The following is a 19,703-nucleotide window of genomic DNA, read 5'->3' on the forward strand; positions in this document are numbered from 1 at the left end:
ATTAGCCCACCTTTACCATGTCTTCGGTGTCAAAGTAATGACTATATTGGAACAATTTGCAGCCAAGAATGATTTCAGTCCCCTATACAGGTGTCACTTTCATTTAAAAAAAAAAAATCATTTGAGTCAACAACCTCTAAAACTGGTTTACACAGGTTTCAATGCCATTTATGTCTGTACAATAATGTAAGCATCTTCTTTGATTTTGTAATGCACAGATAATCGCTGCTGTGTTTCTTCACCTTAATGTCAGCTTTATGATGTTAATATGAAAGCCTGCTGCATACAAGTGTTATCCGTTTTATGTTTTTATACATTAGTTATTTTGGAACCGTATTCCATGCATTTTTCATTTAGGCACAGTAGGCTTCATTTGTTGTAGTTTAGCTGGCTGTCTACAGTGATCACAAGGGACTGGTTTACAGACGGCTTGTTACTGGTTGGCATGTGCTAAAGGTTGGTCCAGAAAATCACAGATAAATTTCATTTTTAAGACTTAATGTCTACCTATATGTTACAATATACAGTGTCCAGTTTATTTGGCCTGTTAATGCAAACAGCCTGCTTCTATAAACAGTGAATCATATAGCTTCCACTGAGTACATGCAGTATGCAGACAGGGTCACAAGGTTCAGATGCTGTTTGTCTAAGCATTAGAATGGTTATGTGAATTAAGAGATTTTGATGTGTGATTAATGATGCTAGTTATCACCTCAAAAATAGTGATCATCCCAGGATTTTCACAAAGTACTACTGTGTTTACAGAATTTATAAAGAATTATGCAGCAAGCAAAAAACTTCAGTCAGTGATAGTTCTGTCAGTGAAAACACCTTACTAACAGAAATGCCACAAGTGCAAAAATAACAGCTCAGCAAATAGTATTGTGTGGAAGTAGTTTCTCTGAGCACACTAAGCAACCCTCGAAGCATTTCTGGAGGTAAAAGTGGGTCCTATCTGGTATATATAATGCATTTAAGTATTGACACTAAAGCGCAATATCATACTGTATTTTCAAAATTGTCATAGAATGTTTTCCTCTGTTTAACAGGACTGGATTTACTTGAAAACTAGAAAAAGAATATGAGTTCAAGAGTTCAAAATTTATGCATACTGTAACTGATTTACACATAAGAAACAGGAATAGAAATTGATGGATGGATGGAATATAACTTTTGAAACCTTTTGAAACAGTTAATAACTTTGCTTTCATTTTCAAATTTCTATTTGTTCTAATCAAAAGAGAGTGATAATATTTTGTATGATTTTTAATAATGGGACGGAGTGGTGGTTCTGAGGCTAAGGATCTGTGCCAGTAACTGGAATGTTGCTGGTTCAAATCCCGTGAATGCCTGGAGTGATCCTACTCTGTTGGGCCCTTCAGCAAGGCCTTTAACCTGCAATTGCTTCACCCTGGGTATGACATTAATCTACATCCAGCCCTATAAGGAGACCCTGTAACTTACAGGGAAAACTTGGGGTTTGGTGGCAGGATTGGCACTCCAGCCTCCGGGAAGAAAACTCACACTGGTCCATTTTGGACTGTGTGGTGCTGAGGTGTCACCTGTCACATGGCTGCACTCAGGCTCTCATCCCTGAGGTGCTTTGTCATGTGGTGGGTGTAGCAACACACTGTATTTAGTGCATGTTCCTTACCTCTCTCTCCCCTGTTTTAATAACAGTAGTTTTATATCTATAACCCCATTTTTAACAACTTAATTCTTTGTGTATTATATTACCTAACTACAGATGCACCTCTACTTACGAACTTTCAACTTACAAACTTTCAGATGTACGAATGAAGAGGACTGTAAGTCTAAATTGTGTTCATTGGGCTCCCGTTTCCTGTCCAAAACATCAGTTTTTTTTTCTGTGCACCAATTCCACCCAGTACGACTTCTGGCCGCTACTCCCGCCGCGCAGCAGTGTAGCACGTACTCCCAGCATCCTAGTTCTTAGTACTTGCGTATACCCTTAAAATTATGCTGAATAACGACTTACGAACATTTCAAGTTGTGAACAGCCATTTGGAACATATCATAGTAGAGGAGCGTCTGTATTGATTTCTAGCATATTTTGAAAATGCCTTTTACAAACTAACCTTTGCTAACCTCAAAAGGCTAATGCCAAATTATGAGTCTGTTACGTTCAGATTATGTACAAATTGTTCATTAACCATGTGGTAATATCTAAGGCAGTGTTAACATCTACATTTACATTTTACTTTAGATGCTTATATCCAAAGCGATGTACAAATGACACAACAACACAAACATATCTAAGCATAGCACCTAAGGTGTTAATAGCTAAGGTCTAGGATCTAACAAATTAGGAGTTTTAGTTTCAGCTCAGTTCAGAACAGGAATTGTGAACTCATAACTGGGTATTAAGAGACTTATTTCAAAGGATTCAGTGCCAATGATCCAAATACAAAGACAGACACAAGGTGTTCCCCACATGGTAGCCATCTTAAGTTCAAAGCGTTGTGGTTTTTTTTTTCTCCTTCTGACAGTCATACTTAGCTTTTGGATATTTGGTGTCCCTGAAAAGGGCTCTTCTGATAACAGCAAAATGAATGGTTTTTGACTGCTGAAGTTCAGAGGATTTCACCCCAGACATGCCTTGGCCTTCAAAGTGATAAGATCACCCAGTTCAAAATCCAGATGACAGCAGAGTAGGAATCACATTACTCAAATGTCACAATTTATCCATCCAGATCACCAACATCTATTCTTCTTTTAGACAATTACAAAGACTGGTCCATATTAAACTTCAGCATGAAGCAACATCCTTCTGAGTTTTCCACAGGAATGTATAAAAATATGATGGGAATATATTTATCACCTGAAGTGCACATCATGCCAAGAGATGGTGAAATAGTCACTGAGAATGTATTGTGCCACTAGCAAGAATATTGTAGCCTCTAACTATGCTAAATCATTACTTGAGGATGATGCATTTTCAGATGTTTCAGTTCACCCTGAAATTTTCTACAGGATATGAAGTAAATTAAAGCCACATGGTAGAACAAAGAAACAGAAATGGATTTTGATGGTTCCAGCCTAGCAAGGTTAAATAAGATCTTTTACCCTTAAAAGGATATGATACAATTTTATTGCTCACGTTACTATGGAAATCCACAAAACCATACTATCCAACTTTCTTGCAACAGTACATTTTTTAATTCAATGACAGCGTTTTAGAAGATATTTTTTTCTATTCAGTTGTTCCTGAAAGGGAGCAAGATCATAAATTACAATATCCGGTTATCTAAGTTTCAAGCTCTGATGGATCATTGTTAATACACTTTGACATTTATCTCCAACCAGGGAAAACGTGACATTAAGCATGTCTCACATAGCAGATCAGAAGAATGCTAAATTCATTCTAGTGTCACCAGAGACTAAGTGGATTCTTCTTCCTGTGTTCTGTGCTGTTGGAGCAAATAGTTTAGCTATCTGCTGCTTGCTGAAATTCTGTTTCAACATTTCAGTAATGTTGAAAAGATTTAACCAAGTGGCCACTGTGAACTTGTGAAACGAGTCATCTCATCTATCTTAAGTTTAAATGAAGGTATTTCACTTTGGGCTAGTTAAGCGGTTTGCTGTAATTTTCATGAGTCCTTGTTCGTGACGAGCAGTCTTGTGTGACCAGAGTGATTGTATAGCTGGTATGTCTCAATGCTGCATAGATGCCAGAGTGTAGGTGGATCTGACCACTAGAATTCTCTAAAGGCTCCATAAGATGGATCTCACATTGTCACAGCAGACAGACAGCAAGAACTGTGGCACAATCAAAGGAAGGTGCAGTTCTGCTATTATTTCTTCTTGAGGCACTAAGTTAAAGTGGGGGGCTTCTTCTGTAAAGAAAACCAAATCAACTAAAAAAAAAATGGGCATGCCAATGTGCTGAGACAAGAAGCAGAGGAGGGAGAAAAGACACCAGAGATTTGCAATGTCAGGGCTAAAATAATATAATTCAGATGCATTATGTGAAGTATGCATTATCCATTTCACTGTGTATGAAAGGTCTGTTCTGTAGCCATCCATAGCCAGTGACTTTTACAGAAATTTACACGACCAAGAAGAGCTACAGAATTTCTGGTCAGGGACTGCTCTTGACATTTAACCAAGAAAGTTAATTGATTAAAATGATGTGCAATTGGAGGAGAAATTGTTTAAAAACAGTTCTTGTCAGTGTTGTAAGACACCATGTTATTGTTTTGGTTCGTAAAGTCACATTTTAGAAAGCTATGAAGCACCTCTAATGACTTAGAAGATGCCACACAAGATTTAATTCTCATGAGCTTTTTTCATCATTGTGGTTATTTAATTTAATCTGGCTTATTTGAGCCATAAAATACGACATTACTTTTAAGGTTTTTCATCTGTGCAATTTAAGAGGTAAACATTTTTATTTTCATATATGAACACTGCATGGAGGTTTTGAATGTGCAGAAACCTTCTCTTCACTCTGTCAGGAAGCCCAAAACCAACATTCCACAAGAAGTATGCAGAGTATTGCACATGTATCCAAACAATCACCATGTTTTCATTAAGTGCTCAGCACAAGCGGGTATGGTTAGTAATGACATTCGACGAAGGGCTGTTTGGAACGCTAAATACTTGCTAAGAAGCCTCTGAAGAGCCCTTTCACAGCCGCATAGTGACCGCAAACCACTGGGAGCCTTGGAGCTGAACCATGCTACTCCAAACTGTTTTGCTGTTGAATGCAATCCATTGACTACAAGAAGTTCAACACTGTCTTGCGCTAACATGTTTTGTTTAGCCTTAATTGAGCTTTTCCTTGTTTAATTTTAAACAAACGTGAAACAAACACTTTTGCAAAAGACATGCTTTCACAGCTGTTCATTCTTTATACAGAGCTTTGTTCTTCCATTATTACGTTAATCTTAAAGCAAATTATTCATAATGATAAACCACCAATTAGCTAGGTAAATTGATTGCCTATTGCTTGGCATGCTAGCGGAGTCAACAAATGATTCAAGATTCTTGATTATCACCATGTAAGGACGTGCACAAACATCCGTGCTCCTCTGGTGCCACTGTTTAAAAAAACATATCAAACTAGAAAAAGCTTCCACTCATCATTCAGGCCTCTGACAGCCAATCATACATCCGACACACAAACAATGCATGGGTATATTGAATGGTTGCTGAAAAAACCTTAATGGGATGACTTTAATAGAGATTTAGAAATGGCTAAGCTTGCACTCTTTGGCAGATATAATATCATAGTTTGAATACCATTGTTACGTCCCGGTCTAGGGTCAGGCGCAACAAAAGGTGGAGTGATACCACTATTTTGGTATTTGTGGTGGGTTATTTAATGGTGGGAACCACTTCAGGAGCTGACAAGACCAAAATAACAAACAAAACACCTCTAACTGGAACCTAAACAAGATACCACTTACCTAACCCAAACAACAGAAAACAAAGGTACACAAAACTAATCTATCTCCCTGACTAATTCCAAAACAGTGAGAGAACTTAATCAAAGCAAAATGGCGTTGTGCTCCCTACTTCCCTAGCTACCCACGGAGAACCTCAATAGGTGCAGATATGTACAGAAATTTACAGATGTTTACAGAACAGAATCCACAGCAACCAAATCCAAAGAAAAGGGCTAGGCAGAAATCAATGGTCAAACAGCAAAAGGGCTCAAGCACAATAAATCATTAATCATACGTGCCCTAAATACAGCAGGAAACTCTTGTAATACCACAACGTCACTCAATTCAGGCACATCAATTACTTCAGGCAAAGGGGTAACTATTCCCCCAGCTAAATCATTCCCAAGAATAAAAGAAACCCCTGCCACTGGTAACTGAGTCCGGAGTGCGACTTTAACAAACCCAGAGACAAGGTCAGAACGCAGATACACAGTATGCAGAGGAACCTTGACAATACCAAGTTCAATGCCCTGAATCAGGACATCAGAACCACAACTAGAGTGATTAGAAAATGGCAGGACACTCTCCAAAATGAAGGACTGTCAAATCAATGGTCAAACAGCAAAAGGGCTCAAGCACAATAAATCATTAATCATACAGCAAATAACAAACAAGTACAAAGCAAGAGGCCTCCTTCTTCTAGGCCTGGACAGGCCTTATAAAGGAAGTGAATCTGGGACATAGGAGGAAACCCGGCCAATCAAAGCAGAGGGGAAGGTGATGCAACAGTGGGCAGGGCCAGGAACAGAATGACACTCCCCCCCCCCCCCAGAAACATCCGCCCCTATAGGGAGTAACTTGTCCCTGGGGGTCGTAACAACCATTCAAACACATTTTACTGCTTAATTGTACGTAGCTATACATACATACAAATTTATTTATTTACTTATTTATTTATTTGTTACATTTGCATCTTATTTTGAGCCTGGTCTGATCCTCTGTGAACTTTGATCTGTAAAGTATGTCAGTGTGAGTATGTCAGTATGGGTATGAGTATGTGAGAGCCCCTCACCTGGGACGTCTGCTAGGCCTGGCATCATACGAATGACCCCCCCCCCAAAAAAAAAGCATGATCTCAGGTTACTGAGAACTAATGGGTCTCTATTGATTCAATTAAAAACAATCTGTTTTTCTGCAGATGGTCATACTTTGTATAGGTGTTTTTTTACTCGCATAATGATTATTGAATATTTAAATTACAGCTAGTTTATTAGCAACAAACTTGGATTAAGTGTTCATTTTAGTGATTCAATAGAAGATAAATTAATTTGGTTGAGATTTTTTTCCAAGCAGGACTTAAAGCAGAAATTATATATTATCATCAAAGAGTGAAAATTAACTTTTGGTTCAATACACTTACAAAACATACTTTTTTTTTCTTTGGGGGGGTGGGGGGCATTATTAAACTCCAACAGGGCATTTCAGAAGTAATGCAGATCATTTGGTGTAGAATTTAAAAACAAGTAGTTTAAATAGTTTTAAGCTTATAGTTTAAATGAAATTTAATGTGTTCATTTCACATTGGTAGATGCAAATAACACCAAAGAAGGTGGTTGTGATATGGCATGATGTGACATGGCATGATGTGATATGGTATGATGTGACATGGCATGATGTGACATGGCATGATGTGACATGGCATGATGTGACATGGCATGATGTGATATAGTACGATACGATATGGCGATATGGGAAGCAGGTAACGTGGGAGTTAAGACCAAGAATTTCTAGCTAAATATCAAATGGAAAATCAATTAAATTAAGGTATAAGATACTTTTATTAATACTGTATGGTTATTCTTCTTATTACTATTAGTATTAGAGAACAGATCTCGTTCATAACCTGGGGACTGCCTGTAGCTAAGAAACAAAACATGCTCAAATGTTAAAATTTGCTCAGTATTAAAAAGTGAGGCATTAATATTACCTGTATGTACTGTATGTCCATTCTTGGTGAATGAGGGTGAGCCTAGATCCGGTGCCCATGTCCTGATGGTTGTTCAGACCCTGTGGCCGAAAGAGTAATTGTATTGTCCTTGAGACCCTGAGCAAGGCCCTTAACCCCAAATGCTCAGGGGGCAATGGGAACTGGCGGACCCTACTCTCTGACCCCAAGGTTTGCTCATTTGCACAAAAGTGTATCCTGTTGGATGTATTTTTGGTTTTATATTACAGGCAAATTACATACATTATAACATGCAGAATGTTCCTAATGTACACAAGCATACAAGCTTTGCATAAGAGAAAATTCATTTTCTGTTCTTGTTTTATAATATGCAAAATGTATCTTACAAAGTATTTTTCATTGTATTACCTGTATGAAATATTTTCCTTGAACCGAAGGAGTTAAATTTTTGTTTGGTTTATTAGTTTTCTTTCAGGCATCAGCCTCTTTTTTTCCGTTGTTTCCCCAAGATCATAGTTAGATTTTTTTTTTCGGGGGCGGGGGAATAAGTAGAGCCTCTTTCCACATCACAACTTGGCGGGAGATATGTTTGCCAGTGGAAAACCCAGCCTGAGTTCCCCACTGGCTTTTGTCCAGCGTAGGGTTACACATGGTTTTTTGTTATTTTTTTTTCCTATTTAAAAGAAAACATATTCTTGTAACGTTTGCTTTTTAAAATTTATTTCTGATCTTTGGTCTCGGAATATGATATATGTGATACCAATGATAAAGCTGTTAATGCTATTTAAAAGTGAATATAAATGTAAATATAAAAATTTCTGAGACTTAAAGCAGCTTCAGATTATTCATCGCTGTTTTTCAATCATATACATCATTCATATCAACAGCCAAAACCATATGTATTTAAAAATATACAAAGAATAATCCTTTCTATGGTATAGAGTAACTGTTACTGGTGTACCACCATTCATTAATTGTCATGAATGAGATTACATAGCAGTTTTGCATATCTAGATTTTAATCCAGAATGAAATGTTTCGTACTGAACTTTACTTCTGTTTTTTTTACCCCAAATCATAAAAAGCAAAACACATTTAAAGTATACATGCAGAGCTTCCTGAAACTAATCCACTTTCCTGGGAATCGCATGTATTAATTCACAAGAACATAATTTATGTGGCTTGATTGTTCAGCAAAGCTCACATGAACTTCCTGGCTTTAATAATTCAGATTCCTCCTTCAGCTCTAGCTTGGCCTTGTCTTAAATCTCCAATCCCATGGGCTTCTCTCAGTTAGACTGAGGAAATGGGCTGCAGGTGTGTTGCCTCTGCAAAAATGACCTCGCAGCGTACATGAAAGACAAAGAATGCTACATACCTCCACAATGTGTAGCCTAATATAAAAACAATACATACACATTAAACACAGCAAGAAAAACCTGTTTCCAAATGTATTAACGTCTCTTTCATTCACCTTGCCATAGTTCTTTTAGAGACTACACAAGACATCAAGCACACAGAAATTGACTTTGGCTTTAAACAGCTTGAACTGATTAAATTTCCTTAGTGAAAGAGATCTTTTAATATCAAAACATACTTTTATTAATCTCATATTTTTTTTCTTTCAGTTTGATTATAGTTAAAAATCACACCAATATTCATTATGACCTACTGTATGTGTGCCACGTCTAGTAAACAAAATATGTTGGCTCGATGGTCATAAAACCCCATGTGGCAGAGGAGGAGAGGGGGGTTTGAAGTTTCTGAGAAACCGTTACTTCTGACCACAGCAGTGTCAGAAAAGCAACCATAGTGCCGCTTTTGCCCATCCTCAGCTGACATTGAGTGCATTGTCTTCCATAGAGGCTTGATGGCTGGCCTAAAGGTAAATTCCAAAGAGCAAAGAAGGAGTGGAAACACAAGGCCCTTTGTGCCCTTTTCCCTTCTCCCCACTGTATCTGCAGACCTTTTTTGGAAAACTGAGAAGGGCATTCATGTGTGAACTTGTACCAGATCATTTTACTCCACTCGCCAGGCCTTAAGTCACAATAGCAGAAAAGTAGACATACCCGCAAAGATTCAACACACAAATATCATAATTGTGCTACTTACCATCTTTTTGTAATTAAATTCAAATTTCACTCCTTAACTCAAAAAACTCCATCATAGCTACTATTCTATTATACAGTTCTATCCATGTTAGAAAGTGCCACAAAACTATTAACAATTTTAACTAATTCTAACTCATTTAATTCATTTTTAGTACCTGACTGAAAACTGTGTCCAAAAAACTGAATATGTCATTGATCAAGACATGGAAAATGTAGAAATTTACTTCACGCATATAATTTGTATTAACTATGGATGTATATTTGGAAACATGTAGTAGCAAATCAGGGAAGGTAATACTGAAATGCCAACTATTTATGTAGCTTTGAGCTAACACTTGAAATGCATATTTTACAGGTGTGGAAGCGACTTGAGGCTGAACCCAAACATCATTCACTACCAAAACCTGAAAAGCCTCTGGGAAGAAACAATTAGCTCTCTATGGCTAAAGGCATATGTCTCCAAAGCACCTATCATATCTGTCAAAAAATTCTCTTGATACTTGGAATTGAGTTCCCCATCTGTGGGGAACCTCATATCAACTCACAGACTTCTTTTCTTTTTGCTGTCCAGTCAAAAGTCTGAACTTCAGGCTTAAGGCTGACCTTACCTTCAGGAACAGTCATATAAGAAGTTTACTCATAGAGTGTTCTGGCAGATATGATGAAGGGTGTGGATAAAGTTAAATCAAAGACAGCCCCACGTGGAAATTGCCATCTAGTGTATGTCAGTGTGACTCATTCTCAACAGAAATACAATCAGGATTGTGTTCTTCGCCAGGGTGTGATGTGAGTTATAAAATTTGGAACGACAATTTGAGTATGAACTTCATTTATGTGATAGTTTTCTTTAATTGTTTCCATCTCCCAAAATTCTCCCTTTATTACCCGTGTGAATGGTGTGTGTGTGTGTGTGTGTACGTGTGTGTCTGTAAAGTTTTACTAGAAAACGTGTGTGTCTGTAATTTATTATATTCTCATTCACACTTTTTCCATTATTGTACTTTAAGTTCTTCTAGGGATTACGAACAGCTTTGGCATTAATGGAAAAATTCATGATTACTTTGTAAAAAGAAATTTCCCAGGAATTCTCATAAATGAAGTATAGGGCTCCTAGGAAATCTATCTCACGTTCCACCCTTGTCTGAGTAATAATTACATAGTGCCAAATGTTCTGTGTATCCCTGCTAGGTATACAGCTCTGTCACTGAATCCAAAATGGAACACAGGGTAGTAAATTTGATCCATAAACAGATTATGTCTCAATCCTTAACTAACAAAGGTAAAAAAAGTGTATCATCACCCTACAGTGAAAAATGTTATGTATATGTTATGTGCTGTTTTATTATTCCATGGCATATGAACACTTTCAATGTAGTTTTATATACAAAAAGAAGAGCAAGTTAATGTACTGGCCATAGCAGGGATAAACTGAGCCCAAGTGGTTGGAAATAATATGAATAAATGACCCGAGAACTATTATATACCCATTAAACCGGTTCAACTATGATTCTGCTTCACTGGAAGGTCAAATGAGATAAACCAACAATATAAAAGCTAAAATATTTGTATGTGAATGTCAGATAGTATGTGTGAATTGAAGAACAGAATCCTAGTTCCTTTGCTGTAACTATTATCTGTGTGACAGCTGTACTAAACACAGGATCTGTATGTGCAGTGTTAAAGGTAAAGGTTAATTTCACATAAAAATTATCTATTTCAAAACCAACTAATATAAACAAAAGGTCAACAGATTTCGGTTTTGGTATCAAATAAAATCATGCAAAATGGAACCTGCTTTCAAGGAAATATAACTGTTAAAACTCAACATTTAATACTGACCCTCAACACATCAATCTTCAAAGACAACCTGCACGAAAATCATCCATCCATCCATTTTCAATACCTGCTTGACAATCCTAAAAACAGAAGTGGGGCACCAATGTATGTGTGACCAAAAAATATTGCATAGAAATATTTTACTAAGGAAAAACATCTTAGTGCAGCAGGGGCACAACGCGACGCGGCGCACCGCCCTCAACCCAACAGATCGTCTTTCAGAAACTGCCTAAGTCATAAAACTTTCCAGTGCTTTAGATATGGAATAGAAAGTTCGCAACCTTCCACCAAACACATGAACTTAAAACCTTCTTACGCATTAACTGCCGCAATGTTAAAAGTAGTATGTGATTGTCTGTTATAACTTTATACTCTTACAATTAAACCTCTAACTTCATCTTTTCAATCTGACGCCCCGCCCTGCACACCCCACCTACTTGTCGACGTAATTGTACGCAACAATTGTTTGGACCAATGAGACGCGACTAAACGTAAAGTCGAGGTCCAAGTAAAACGGGAAACCGGAGTGGATCCCGCAGACAGTGGGCAGCCGTGGAGTGCTGTATTGTTAATGAGTCTGCTTTTCCACGCTTGCTCCACGAAGGATGAGCCATGCTTCCATAAGATCATGCACCGAATGCATTTCTTAAACCTGTGAACACAGAAGAAAGTTATTTACCTTTTCCCCCATAAAAGGGACAATAAGAAGAGGATTGTTGGCATCTAATTTACAAGCCACGACGCCAGTGATGCTGCTTACGGACTATTAGTCGTGTTAAAGGAATGCGTGGAGGAACTGGAATGCTTCACCCGAAGATAAGGGATCCCCAGGGAATTATCAGCAGATTTTAGATATAGAACTAATCATCCTTGTTGGACTTTTTAAACTGGTGCCGAAGTTAAGTAAAAACACTGAAGTTGTGCACACTTCAATTAGTTAGAAATTGCTACTTGAACTGAGCAGATTATAGACAAATCTGGATTTTTTGCTTCTATGCCAGAATTCTTTAGGATTTAGGATCTGAAGTTGGATTTTTTTCCCTCTGGTGATTACTAACATACTCCTTATGTTTACAGTCGACGTGAGTTGTACTTGATATTTGTGTTTTCTGAAATGGAAAGTTCTGCCAGCTTGATACACTATTCCCAAAGACTATTTTGGCCCCTCTGGTGCTTCATTGTGATTTTTAGTCATTTATCCAGCACATCACCTTCTCATGGCCGCCGGTTGATATGCTGGCAGGCGATCGCGAAATGTCAACAGGAGTCGGAGTGCCTGTTTGCATACGAGCAGTATCGGCACGCATGCATGCCGGTGATAAGACGCGACAAGACGACGTGCCCCAGTCACTGCATCTCGTCCCTCGTCCAGCTCAACATGACAAAAAATGGACCCTCCTTGGAGGACTGTGACTGCGCCTCGGATGTCATTTGCAAAGACATGAAGCGTGCGATCGAGCCTTGCCTGCCCAGGACCAGCAGCATGGGATGCACCGACGCACGGCGGCAATGCGAGAGGGACCCCGAGTGCAACAGGGCTATGTCCGAGTATTTATTACACTGTGGGAAACTTTTCAGTGGCTTGAGGTGCACGGACGCCTGCCGCAATGTTATTCAAAATATGCGCAATATTCCCAAAGCAGAACTTTTGGATACATGCGTCTGCGACGGGGCAGAAAGAACTATTTGCGAGTATATTAAAATCAGCATGAAAACCCTCTGCTTCGAAACACGGGTCGAATATACCGGCAGTGGTTTCGACGATACCGAAGAGGGGGATTTGCCGGAGTACCCCGTGGAGGAGGAAAGTTCAGGTAGTTTTGTAAGAGCCCACTATGTTTTGACTGTAGTGGCATCCATTTTAGGTCTGCTGTCTCATCTTTAAACACCGAGTTAAAAAAAATCTTCCAGGACTTTTTGACTGATAAATGGCCCTTATGAAATGTCGCAGTCGAAAGTACACAATGAGACTCCAAAGAATACGGATTTAGCTCACAATACACGTATTTCGAATCTGAATTTGCGCTGAGTATTTCACTTTTTAATTAGGATTTACTATGCAATATGCACAGTTAAGATACTTGCACTGTTGGAGATCGTATATGGCTTTCAGTGTTTTAAGTTGAATAACAGTAACTACGTAAAAGTGAAGTCTGCACCCTTCGGAATGCTTTCAGTATAATTGTCATTCAGAAAATGCTTAAATCTGCTTTTTTCACTTTTTAAATAATTATACATTCAGTTTCCTTTGTTTGTTTCATCAGCACCGAGAAACAATGAACGCTGTGCACTACCAAACACACAAGTGTCTAAAGCTGTTTTCTTAATGTTGCTTTGAGTGTCAGCAGCTTAATAATTATATATCTCCTTAAGGCTGGAGTTATTATGGAGGTAATTTACTTGTGGATCTACATAGCTGAAATGTTAAGAATGCATGCAGCTGAAAGTAATTTATTTACCCGTGTTGAAATCCCATTTCACTCTGTGCTCAGTCAAGACTTCAATATTCCAGTTATAAAGGAGAAGCTTGTGGTATGAAATTCTTGTTTAAATTGTACATTGTATAATATAGATTTATTTTGATTGTGCTATGATAAGATGATTTATTCACTGTCCAGAAGTGTCAACATCCACTGTATGACCATATTAATTTTGTATTTGTACAGAAGGTTATAAAAAGAAAAGAGACTCCTTAAATAAATACGTGGATATGTGGCTGGTGATTTTTCTAGTAATAAACTCATGTTTTATTTTTTATGTAACATCTTGTTTTGTAAATGGATATTAGGTATCCTTGGCAGGAAGCCAGACAAATACACACACACACACACACACACATATATATAAGTGTGTGTGTGTATTGTATGTGTTAGTGTGTATAGTTTGTGTGGCTTAAGTACACCTCACCTTGTAAATAGAAATGTTTGCAGATAGATTAAGATTAAGCATTTCTACATTTTTCACAAAGAAAGAAAAAGTGCTTCCACCTCTGGGGATTCTTACTCCGAGCACGCCAAGATAAAGCCAACTACATTATTTACTGTTTTGTTTTTAGCATTCAGAAATGCAGTCAGACATCCGCAGATGAGCTGGGATTTGAAGAAAGCAAACAGTGCTGTTTTTGTATGAAGGTCTGTGTAAACAACTTTGTTTTGATAATTGTAACAGCATTTCATATCCAAAAATAACTGGCTGAGTCATAACCACAGTTTCTTATGTTTTCAGTGTGATAATCCCAACCAATTAATTTGTTTCTTAAATTTAACGAAAATAGGAACCCAATTCAGAAGAGAGCTGTTTCCTTACAAAAACATATAAACAATAAGGGGTTTTGAAGTGCAGGTGGACTATATAAACCATGACAAAACCTCTGTTTTATAGACTAGAATAAATCAGTAGGTTGTGGCTTTCCGTTGTGTACACAAGGATATTTTTTGCAACCTTACACATGCACTGGCATCATATTCAGCTCGTTCAGGTTTAATTAAAGGGTTTACTCAACAGCTTATTTAAGTGGCTTGTCAATTTGAAAATGTCTGCAATTAATCTGTACACTTCTTAACGTCTTGCCGAAGTGCCAAACCACATGGTTTTACAGGCTTCTAATTGTTACATATAGATTTCGATTTACATACCTGAGAGACGGGAGAGAGGCACGCTTGGCTAGAGTTACTGCCTGGCCAGTAGTTAATGCCAGGTTTGCAGGTTCCGATTTGACGTCGACACCTTTAACATGAGGAGTTCATGTGATCTTGTTTTCCTTTAAGTATCCTCTTTAGAGAAAGGTTTACCCAAACAGTCTGAAGGAATGCTGTTCTTATAAATTTTTAAAGTAAATTGACAGGTGCATTGAGACTGACTGTCATCAGATACAGGATGTACCACTTTATACAGTAGAATGGATTTGTATGAAATCGATGCCAATTTTTTTAAGCAGGTATTGAAGATGGGGGGATGGGTGTCCTATGGTTAAGGGGCTATTTTTTGCTTATCGACCATTTTAGAAAAAAAAACCAGTAATAATCTAAACTATTAGTTATGTAAATTAAGTAGTGTTCAGATTAGCATTTGTGTTGTATTGACTTGGTTATTCCTGAATCAGGCCCAAAATTGTTCGCTTATAGGTGCAAAACAATACAACACAGAAAGTTTAAAATGAACTAATATTTAATAAAGAAATGTTGCATATATGGAAGAAATGCACAAAATATAATTAGGTTATCTACAAACAAAAAATTATTTGTTTTATCAGAAACAGATTACATTTATCATGGAGGAAATTGCTTGTAATTACAGACTATACAGTATACAACTACACAAAAACAGAGTACACAGTACCACATGCATAAATTTCTATATAAAAATAAGTATATGTATATTGTTATTGTTGCAATATTAAGTACTATAATTATATCAATTTCATGAAGCATATAATTAAAAATGAATTACAATTTTATATTATTGCTAAAAAACAAATAAAATACATATTGTATTATTTCCAATACAGTATGAATTGAATAAAAACTAGCATATTTAAAGGCAGGAGCTGCAAAAGATTTCATGAATGGGACTGGACAAATGGATGGCACTTTTGGAGTAGAATTCGTAAGAATGTAGAGCTGTGGATTACGGCACTACTTCACTTATGTTTGCTGATTTACCCTCTAAGGGGAGCTGCTGGAAGCATCTGATGCCTCTTATTTGCCTTTGTGTAACTGAAGTGCAGTTCTGCATGGCCATTGAGGGAAGCCTTTTGTTTTTAGTCAAGCTGCTAACCCTTTACATCATACTGATGTCACCTTCTTTATCGCACTGAGTGTAGTGTCATGTTCATGGGAACCGACATTTTGTATTGGGGAAAAAACTGTGAGGTTACGGTAATGTGATGGGGATTTCACTGTGATTTACAGATGCAGGTAAAAAAAACACCTTGGGAATTCATAAATCTGTAATAATTATGCAGCATTAATTATAATATGCTTACCTCATAATAGTATTCCCTCAGTCTATAAGATATGCATTATGCTCAATAACACATAAATATAAATGCTTGTATGTCAGAAATTTTAGTGATAGGTAACAGAGGGTCCTATATAAAAACACAGTAAAAACTTCATATGTAGTGCATTAACAATCATAAATGGTGCATGGTATATGAAGTATATATAGCATGTGTATTATGAAGGACCCTTCATGGAAGGTTTTCCAAGAAATATATACAGTCTAAGTGAGATATTTCAAGTGTTTTTTTAATGCACGGTATGGTAGTCCAAGTTTAAGAATGTACCTGCCGTATTACCCATTAATACTTAATGGGTAATTTTTGCTATTTTCAGTTAAAATATAAGCATGCTAGTCCTTGACTCTTCATACAACTGATGTTTTCAATTAACTTCTGGCAGAAAATCACTTTTTTTTTTTTTGCTAAAATATAGAAAATCTGCAGGAAACTTCTTTGCTGGAGGTTAACTTGATTAGAAGAAACATGTTGTTCAGGAAATACTGCACCCACTCTGAAACAAATGCATTTCGTTAAAGTTCATAAATGTTATGGGAGCATAAAGTGAATTACTGTATATAGTAAAAAAACAGAACGCTACTCATTGACTTACATAAGCTTTGGGGTTTGAAAACAGCCGCACATTCCCCACACTCAGCTGTGCATACGTATGTCTGCATTGCGACAAATCGAATTAGCCTCTGATATCAAGTTGCAGTCAGTTATGCAGCAAAGCCTTTTGTCGAAGCATTCAGATCAAGTATCTTGTTCAAGCATACAAATGCTGATCTCCATGTGGAACCCTGACCTGTAGTGCTTCGTTCAAGTCCAGTTTCTAAACATCTGTATCTATGTCCTGAAGAGTGAACAAAAAAGTATATTGAGTATTTTATCAAGCCTGTTAGTAGTATAGAGACTGTTTGGCAGAAGTGGATCTGCTCCAAAAGAAATGTCTTAATTACAGTAGTATATTTCTCATGAACAATATACTGTGCCTTCATAACTCATTGCATTTACACGTACAGTTGAAAATAATTGAATAGGAGGACATAAACATAATATAAATTTGTTTATTCTCTGAGTAAGTTTCGAGTTATTTTTTTCTACCTTTTTTACACCCTATCTGAATGGATTCATCAGATTCTGATTTTTTTTTCTATCCAACAGACATGGAAAAGTAATACTGAATTTGTTTTTTTTTCTTCCTTAGAAGCTCTATCTTCCGAAGTCAGGCATGAACCACAGGAGCGCTTGATGGTATTTTTGCACTTTCCTTTTTCTCCATGTCTGGAATCACCAATATTCACTGAATTGACAATAATGGGAGTAATCAAATTATCCCTCTTTTTTTCTCTTTGGGTCTAAGCCTTGGCGCTTCCAAATCCAAATATTTCTGTGAGATCCAAGCTGCCACTTTGATTTCATCACATCAAGCTCCTGTGGAGATCACAGCCCTTTGAAATAAAAAAAATTGTTCCTAATCCAGTTACAACAGCTGGGATCCAGAGTCTAGAGCCTGAGAAGAACCACAGGATTAAACTGCTCTCAAAGAAACCCCTTAACTGGTATCCCAGCTCAGTGGATGTCTTACAGTGTAGATAGTGGAATTTTACAATCAGAGCTCACTCAGCACCAATGCTTCACATTGCAAAGAATTTACTAAGAAACTAATCCATGCATATTTTTATGCTATAGATATAATCTAAAGAAAGCAAAATACAATATATGAACTAAAATTCAGCTCCATCCATCCATCTTCTAAGCACTTATCCTGGTCATGATCACAGGAGTAAAATTTAAGTGACATACACAAAATGAATAGCATTAAAAATAATACTCATTTGAATTCAAAGTGAAATGCTTTTATTGGAAAAAATATAATAATGTGCTGGATATAAAGGTACTGACATTCTGAAATGTCTGTTTCAGAGATATTTAGATATTGAAAAACATAAATACAGTTGCTTTTGTTAGGGATGGTATGATAGATTAGGTACGACTCACCTTCTTCTCTACCTTTCCGGCCTTGTTTCACTCCTCCTCCCTTTCACTTCTTCAGCAGTGGTCAGAAAAGAAGTTTGATTAATGCATACTTTCAAAAGTTTAAAAGTGAACACACGTTTCATACATGGTTGTCCAACTTTGGTCAGCTGGGTGGAGTGAGATTTTCAATTTGGAGACAAGTCTGCACACACATGCCCATGCATCTACATTTTATTAGCTTATAAATAGTCTGTAGGGTTTACAAACTACCCCAAAGCTTTTGATGTATCTGATTTTAGGTTTGGAATAGGATGGAATAATATAGACCTGCTGTAAGATTTCTTGCATGAGTGCGAGTCTGAAACTGTGTCACGCCAGATGCATGGACCTGGCAACCCTGTACATGCTATTCAAAATACTTCTAATGACGTTTTTTGAGAGCACCTCAAATTTACAATCAAATCAATGGAGATGATATTTCTGAAACTACATAGTCATACACACCAGCCTGTTTGTTGAGAATTCCTATAATATATAATATAATAGTAATGGGGAGAGGAAATAGGAAGAGTTGTAGAGCAAACACGCTGGTAATGCATACCACTGGAATTTTTCAGGACCATATATTAATCACAGCAAATTGCTTTACCTTCTGTTTCTGGGGTACTTTAAATGGCAGCAGCAGCAGCGACTGTGCTCTGCGCCTCAGTGCCTTAAGTACACCAGCACGAGCAGCATGCTAAAATGATTTGCACCGTTAGGTTAGCATAGACAGACACACTTCCATGACCTCAAACCACTAGACAAACAAACCTTCCCGCAGACTAGCCAAACGGTTGCTAAATCTGTCACAGCGCAGGCTTTAATGTTGCCACAGTGGTGAGCGGGATGGGTTGGGATGGGGGGGTTGGTGGTTGATGACAGTATGGCGTTATGAGTGGCAGCGGTGAAAGGGGCAGACGGCAGAGTGAGGGGGAAGCGGACCCGCACCGGTGCTAACTGGTGAGGTGAGTTGGTGAGGCTGTGTCATCTCCCTAACCCCCCTCCCCCAGTCGCCCCGTGGATTTATATAACCTAGTGGCCTCCCCCACATCACGCGAGAATGGAGGAGTATGCAGTAATGTGGGGAATGGGGGAGAAGGGGGTGGGGGGGGGGGAGTGAGAGAGAGAGAGAGAGAGAGAGAGAGAACACAAAACTTGCTGACACGGGGCATAACTTAATTTCCACGGTGCCGGGACAGCTGTGTGGTGTAATCTACCATGGCAGGTCATTAAAACTTCAATACCTTCACTGACCCAGAAGGGAAACTCAGGCTGCACAGTGCCGTTTCAAAGAGAGAGGTGATCCACACAATTTATGTGCTTGTCTTAAAGAAACATAACCCGCTTCTCATTGAT

The 19,703-nt window shown here is 37.8% G+C and overlaps 1 protein-coding gene and 1 long non-coding RNA gene across 2 annotated transcripts in view; both read left to right on the forward strand.

The window, feature by feature from the left end:
• Positions 1-10,299, forward strand: part of LOC111847078 (uncharacterized) — a 31,414-nt gene extending 21,115 nt beyond the window's left edge. The window contains exon 3 of the long non-coding RNA XR_011992399.1: positions 9,843-10,299. This is a non-coding gene — a long non-coding RNA (uncharacterized lncRNA). The remainder of the gene's footprint in view (positions 1-9,842) is intronic.
• A 1,534-nt stretch (positions 10,300-11,833) lies between these two features.
• LOC111847082 (growth arrest-specific protein 1-like) lies at positions 11,834-14,046 on the forward strand. Its single transcript, XM_023817978.2, has one exon. It carries the CDS (start codon positions 12,438-12,440, stop codon positions 13,206-13,208), a length of 771 nt encoding a protein of 256 aa, XP_023673746.1. The 5' UTR covers positions 11,834-12,437; the 3' UTR covers positions 13,209-14,046.
• The last annotated feature ends 5,657 nt before the right edge of the window (positions 14,047-19,703 follow it).

The sequence above is a fragment of the Paramormyrops kingsleyae genome, chromosome 7, assembly GCF_048594095.1.
Source record: "Paramormyrops kingsleyae isolate MSU_618 chromosome 7, PKINGS_0.4, whole genome shotgun sequence".
Lineage (NCBI taxonomy): Eukaryota > Metazoa > Chordata > Actinopteri > Osteoglossiformes > Mormyridae > Paramormyrops > Paramormyrops kingsleyae.

Coding starts and splice junctions, on each gene's coding strand:
- LOC111847082 (XM_023817978.2), top strand. CDS start 12,438: ATGGAAAGTTCTGCCAGCTTGATACACTATTCCCAAAGACTATTTTGG.